Genomic DNA, 6,759 nt, shown 5'->3' on the forward strand with positions numbered 1-6,759 from the left:
ATAATAATGAAAATAATAATAACAACAATAAAGAGAAAAAAAAATGAAATCAACAATCCTATCCAACAGGTAAAAAAAGGGTTCAAAATATGACCTAAACTACAGCTATGCAAATGAGAACCTTTCCCCATCTCTGAAGACAAATTTTTCGATCGAACGCTATTTCGTGGTAGTGATTTCCGATGTCATTTTGTGCTCATTTACGGTATGAATATAGGCAGAGAGAGATAGAAGAGAGAAGGGGGTAGAGAGAGACAGATGGAAGATGGGAGGGAGAGAGGAAGGTGAGGGAGAGGGAGAGAAGAGAGGGAGAAGAGACAGAGAGTGAGGGAGGGATAGTGAAAGAAGTGGGTGATAGGGATATAGGGAGATGAGCGGGAGAGGGAGGATGGAGGAAAAGAGAAAAAAACAAAGGAAGGAAGAAGGAGAGAGAGAGAGAGAGAGAGAGAGAGAGAGAGAGAGAGAGAGCGAGAGAGAGAGAGAGAGAGAGAGAGAGAGAGAGAGAGAGGGGGGGGGGGGAACAGAAAGAAATAAAAATAAAAATGATAATAATATAGAAAAGGAGAGAGAGAAATCAGAGAGAATCGCACACTCTTCCCCTCTCCGTCCATAATCCTTCCGACTATCCCCTCATCTGCCTTCCCTTCAGCCCTGACTTTAACTTCATACTTCATCCTTACTAAAGCTCCCCTCTCCTTCTCCCCTCCCTTCCCCCTCTTCATGCAACCTACCCCTCCTTTTCCCCCCTCCCTTCCCTTCCTCCCTCCCCTCCCTTCCCTTTCCCTCTCCCCTCCCTTCCTCCCTCCCCTCCCTTCCTTTTCCCTCTCCCCTCCCTTCCTCCCTCCCCTCCCTTCCTCCCTCCCCTCCCTTCCCTTTCCCTCTCCCCTCCCTTCCTTTTCACCCCTCCCTTCCCTTTCCCTCTCCCCTCCCTCCCTCTCCCCCTCGCTACTATACCTCGACAACAACCTCTACCATTCATCATGTGACGCTATCTAACCCTCCTCATCCCCCCCCCCCCATCCCCCTTCCCTCTTCTTCCCTCACCTCTGTTCTTTTCTCCGCCTCCCCAGCCCCCCCACCCCACCCTTTCCCTTCCGCCCTCATTTCCCTTACCCCCCCCACCCCCCTGCCCCTCCCTCATCATTACTCAGGATCATTATTCATCATATTCATGAAGAGGGGAGAGAGGAAAAGAAGAAAGTTAAGATCGAAGGAAAGAGGGGAAAAGAGGGGATGGGTAAGGATGAAAGAGGTGGAGGAGAGGAAGAGATAAGAGGGAGAAAGAAAAAAGAGGAAGAGGAATTAAGAGAAGAGAAGAAAGGAGGAGAAATAGGAAAATGAATAAGAGAAAGAAAAAAATATAGGAGAAAAAAAAAGAAAAATGGAGGAAGAAAAAGTCGAAAATGAGGAAATGAGAGAATGGAAGAAACAGAAAAATCGGTATAAAAAAAGAGAAAGAAAATAAAAAAAGAAACCCAAAGAAAGAGGAGAGAGGAGAACGAAGTAAGAAAGAAGGAAAAAAGAAGGGAGAAAAGGGGAGGAAAAGGAAGAAAAAAAGGGGAGGAAAAGGAAGAAAAAAAGGAGAGAGAGAAATCTTGAGATCAAGACTGAGCAAAATTCGATAGAATGAAGAGACCCCAGTGAACTCTGCAGTGAGGCTAACCAACGGAGTGATAGCAGTAGCGTTATAGAAGAACAGATGATGGAGATCAGGGAAGATAAGGATAAAAATATTGCCCCGATTGCCACTGATCTTGATAAAGGTAAAGCTCCCTTACAATACCATAGCCATCAATAAGGGACTCAGTGTAAATGGCCTGTGGGTAGGAGGCATCGCTGATGGAGAGGCTTATATGAGACAGACACTCTACTGGCAGTGTAGTGACCAAAGATGCTGGAAATAGACATAGTTCAGTGTACCTTAAATCAGATATTCCTTAAAAAATAATAATAATAATAATAAAATAAAATAAAATCATAATAATAATAAAAATAATAATAATAATAATAATAATAATAATAATAATGTATACAAGGAAGAATGTAGTAAATAAAAGATAAAAAGGAAGAATGACATGCTCGGTAAAAAAAAAAATATATATATATACAGAAAGAAGTGGGACGAGGGCGTACAAGAAACTACACGTTACTAAGTTTGATGAATAGGAATACGAAGGATATTGTGTCAGGACTTCTAATGAGAGGTTGCTATGGTTGACATACGCCTTTTGAGATAACACCTTTAGTGGACTGGCTGATGATGAGGCTGGAAAGGAAGTTGCTACGGGAGGTTAGGATAAGGTCATTGGACGGATAGTGCAAGTGAACAATTGCAACAAGTGTTATTTCTTCAAACAAGAAGGGAAAATGGATTGTTTTGCCTGCGGAGAAAGGTAGGGGGGGAGGGAAGTAGAGTGAGAAAGAGAGAGAGAGACTGGCGTACAGACCGAATAGAAGAGACGGAGAGAGTGAGGGAAAGAGAACGAAAGAGACTAAGAGAAAGAGCGATGGTGGGAGGAAGAGTACAATGTCACTCGGTAGTGAGTTCGTATAAGAATGTTGTCTGGTAAGTTCGTGACCTTTGAGTAATAGCTCGGACACTCTTCTTAATATATTCATAGTATCTTCGTATACAGGAATACAGATCTAGTGACCTCATTTTAGTGATTAGTTGAAAGGGATGTTCCCGTGAGAAGGAGGAGAGGGAAAGAGAGGGGGGGGCGGGGGGTAAAGGAAAATGGGAGTAGGAACAGAGGGAAGAGGGAAGGGGGAGAGAGAGGAGGGAGAAAGTGAAGTAGAGAAAGAGATAGACTCAAGAGAAACTAAAAAAAAAATAATAGAAGAAACCAACCGGCATACAGACGCTAAAAAAAGAGAGACAGAGAAAAAAGTCAAAGTCTAAATATATCATGAAGGGTTGATAATGATAATGATAATAAGGTTGATAATAAATCTAAAACGATTGTAATAATGACGATATCATAATGGTTATGATAGTACCAACAAAAAAAAATAATAATAATAACAACAGTAATAAAAATAATGATAATGATGTTATTCATAATAATAATAATAATAATAATAATAATAATAATAATAATAACAATAAAGAGAAAAGAAAAAAAGAAATCAGCAATCCGTATCCAACAATTACCAACAACAGGTAAAAAAAAGGGTTCAAAATATGACCTAAACTACAGCTATACAAATGAGAACCTTTCCCCATCTCTGAAGACAAATTTTTCGATCGAACGCTATTTCGTGGTAGTGATTTCCGATGTTATTTTGTGCTCATTTACGGGATGAATGTAGGCAGAGAGAGATAGAAGAGAGAAGGGGGTAGATGGGAGGGAGAGAGGAAGGTTAGGGAGAGGGAGAGAAAAGCGAGAGAGGAAGGAGAGGGAGTGGGAGAGAAGAAAGGGAGAAGAGACAGAGAGTGAGGGAGGGAGAGTGAAAGAAGTGGGTGATAGGGATATAGGGAGATGAGCGGGAGAGGGAGGATGGAGGAAAAGAGAAAAAAACAAAGGAAGGAAGGAGAAGGAGAAGGAGATAGATAGAGAGAGAGAGAGAGAAAGAAAGAGAGAGAGAGAGAGAGAGAGAGAGAGAAAGAGAGAGAGAGAGGGAAAAAACAGAGAGAAATAAAAATAAAAATAATAATAATATAGAAAAAAGAGAGAAATCAGAGTGAATCGCACACTCTTCCCCTGTCCTTCTGACTATCCCCTCATCTGCCTTCTCCCCTTCAGCCCTGACTTTAACTTCATACTTCATCCTTACTAAAGCTCCCCTCTTCATGCAACCTACCCCTCCTTTTCCCCCCTCCCTTCCCTTCCTCCCTCCCCTCCCTTCCCTTTCCCTCTCCCCTCCCTTCCTCCCTCCCCTCCCTTCCTTTTCACCCCTCCCTTCCCTTTCCCTCTCCCCTCCCTCCCTCTCCCCCTCGCTACTATACCTCGACAACAACCTCTACCATTCATCATGTGACGCTATCTAACCCCCCTCATCCACCATCCCCCCCCATCCCCCTTCCCTCTTCTTCCCTCACCTCTGTTCTTTTCTCCGCCTCCCTCAACCTTTCTTCCAGCCCCCAGCCCCCCCCACCCTTTCCCTTCCGCCCTCATTTCCCTTACCCCCCCCACCCCCACCCCCTGCCCCTCCCTCATCATTACTCAGGATCATTATTCATCATATTCATGAAGAGGGGAGAGAGGAAAAGAAGAAAGTTAAGATTGAAGGAAAGAGGGGAAAAGAGGGGATGGGTAAGGATGAAAGAGGTGGAGGGGAGGAAGGAAAAAAAGAGGAAGAGGAATCAAGAGAAGAGAAGAAAGGAGGAGATATACGAAAATGAATAAGAGAAAGAAAAAAATATAGGAGAAAAAAAAAAGAAAAATGGAGGAAGAAAATGTCGAAAATGAGGAAATAAAAGAATGGAAGAAACAGAAAAATCGGTATAAAAAAGAGAAAGAAAGTAAAAAAAGAAACCCAAAGAAAGAGGAGAGAGGAGAACGAAGAAAGAAAGAAGGAGAAAAGAAGGGAGAAAAGGCGAGGAAAATGTTGAAAAAAGGGGAAAAAGAAATGAGAATGAAGTAAGAAAGAGGGAAGAAAGAAATTAGAGAAAAGTAAGAAAGAGGGGAAAGGCAGAAGTATGAAAAGAATATGGAAAAGGAGAGAAATAGAGAAAAAAAGGGAAGAAAAAAGTAAAAAAGCGGAGAAAGGCCGAGGAAAGATGGAAGAAAGAGGGAAGGGAAGGAAGAAGTAAAAAAGAAGTGAGAAAAGAGATAGAAAGAAGTAAGAAAGAGGGGAGAGAGAAGTCAGAAAGAAGGGAGAAAGAGGAAAGAAAGAAGTGAGGAAAGAGGGAAGAAAAAAATAAGAAATAGGATGGAAAGAGGAAAGGAAAAAGTAAGAAAAAGGGAAGAAAGAAGTAATAAAAAGGGGAGAAAGAGGAAAAAAATAAACAAGGAAAATAAGTGAAAGGGGAATGAAAGAGAGAAGAAAGAAGTAATAAAAGTAAAGAAAGAGGGAACGAAAAGAGAGAGAAAAAAGAAATAAAGAGGAAGACAAACAAAGCACCTGAGTCCTTACATTCCATCCCTTTTCTCTCTCTCTCTCTCTCTCTCTCTCTCTCTCTCTCTCTCTCTCTCTCTCTCTCTCTCTCTCTCTCTCTCTCTCTCTCTCTCTCTCTCTCTCTCTCTCTCTCTCTCTCTCTCCTTCTCTGTTCGCCATGTCAGGTGGCCAAGTTTGTTCAATTTGTTCGTGCAGTAAAATGTTCACAAGTTCCGGAACCCTTTTTGTTTTATGAGTATATAAAGCTCGGTTTATATTCTACTTCATTCGCGGTTTGGGCTGATGTAAGGTCGGTGTTCGGTTGTTCGTTGTTTTTTGTTTTTGTTTTTATCTTATTTTTTACGTTTATTTGTTTTTATCTTCTTCTTTTTTCTTTCTTTCTTCTGTTTAGTTTGTTCTTTTCTTTTTCTTATTTGTTTTAGTTTTTTTTCTTTTCTTTTTTCTTTTTCTTTTTTTTTCTTAGAGTATTTGTTGAGTAAGCGAGTAGATGCGTTTATTTACCTTCCCTTATTACCCCTCTCATACCTCACCCCACCCCTCCCCACCCATCTCACACCCACCTCACACCCACCCACAATGCCGTCCCCTACCCACCTAGCCCATACAAAAAAAAAAAAAAAAAAAAAAAAAAAAAAAAACCCATACAGAAAAACAGAAGAAGAAATCTTACCTCTCTCGACCTTGCTCATGGCGGGGCTGGAGTGTTTTTTGTAAGGCGAGAAGCCAAACTTGCTCCTCTTCTCCCTCGGTTCTCCATCGGAATCCTTCTCGCCTCCTACGTCCGTACAGATGCATTTGGAAACGCCGAACCCCATTTTCTATTTGTTTCTGTACGTTTTCTTTTTTTTAGGAATTTGAGGGGAGACTATGGAAAAATATGTTTGTTTGTGTTTTTTTTGTTATGATGTTTTTAGCTGTATTGTGTTTTTTCGTTACCCCATTTTGATTGAGTGAGATGTTTGTTCTAAGGTAACATTTTTAGTATTTTATCTTGATACGGTTATTGGTATTTCTTTTGTTTTCACTGAACAGTATTTACTGTAAAAAAGACAATATATTTCCTTTACATCACTGACAATTTTCTAATAATCATAATTACACACAACACTAACGAATTCAAACATTTCTTTATGATAATAAAACTTTCGCTTCTATACAGTGAGAGAAAATACTCTCTTTCGCCAACTCAGAATAACTTAATATGACGTCATTAAGTGTTCTCAGTAATTATCACGAGAGAGTATTTAAGCTACATCATTAAGACAAACTTTCTTGAAGAATATTTCGAGGTCCTTCTTCGTAGAGCTGCTGGAAAGAAAGAGAAATTCAAATTAGTGAATTAATTCACATTTGTGTTATCATTCAGAATGTTATCTATATCCTTGTTATCATTCTAAACATGATTATCATTATTGTTATCATTAATTCTATTATCATTTTTGTTATCCTTATCATTGTTGCTTTGATTATCCCTACAATCATTATCATTATTATCATAATTAGTAGTAGTAGTAGCAATGTTATCTTTATCATTATTCCTTAATTAATATTACTATCATCATTATCATAATCATCATTATCATTATCTATATATTTTTCATCATTATCATGATAATGGTTTTATAGTCATTATCATCATCATCGTTATGATAATTATCATAATCATCATCATTATAATCATTGTTACCATCACCATCA

At 39.8% G+C, this 6,759-nt stretch overlaps 1 protein-coding gene across 1 annotated transcript in view; it reads right to left on the reverse strand.

Annotated features, from left to right (window-relative positions):
* Nucleotides 1-6,365, reverse strand: part of rdgC (retinal degeneration C) — a 152,823-nt gene extending 146,458 nt beyond the window's left edge. The window contains exon 1 of the mRNA XM_086541614.1: nt 5,732-6,365. Within this exon, the coding sequence (XP_086397740.1) occupies nt 5,732-5,876 (145 nt within the window). The 5' untranslated portion in view covers nt 5,877-6,365. The remainder of the gene's footprint in view (nt 1-5,731) is intronic.
* Between the last annotated feature and the right edge of the window lie 394 nt (nt 6,366-6,759).

Source organism: Penaeus japonicus, unplaced genomic scaffold (assembly GCF_977035675.1).
Source record: "Penaeus japonicus unplaced genomic scaffold, GWHDUDI00000001_assembly GWHDUDI00000011, whole genome shotgun sequence".
NCBI lineage: Eukaryota > Metazoa > Arthropoda > Malacostraca > Decapoda > Penaeidae > Penaeus > Penaeus japonicus.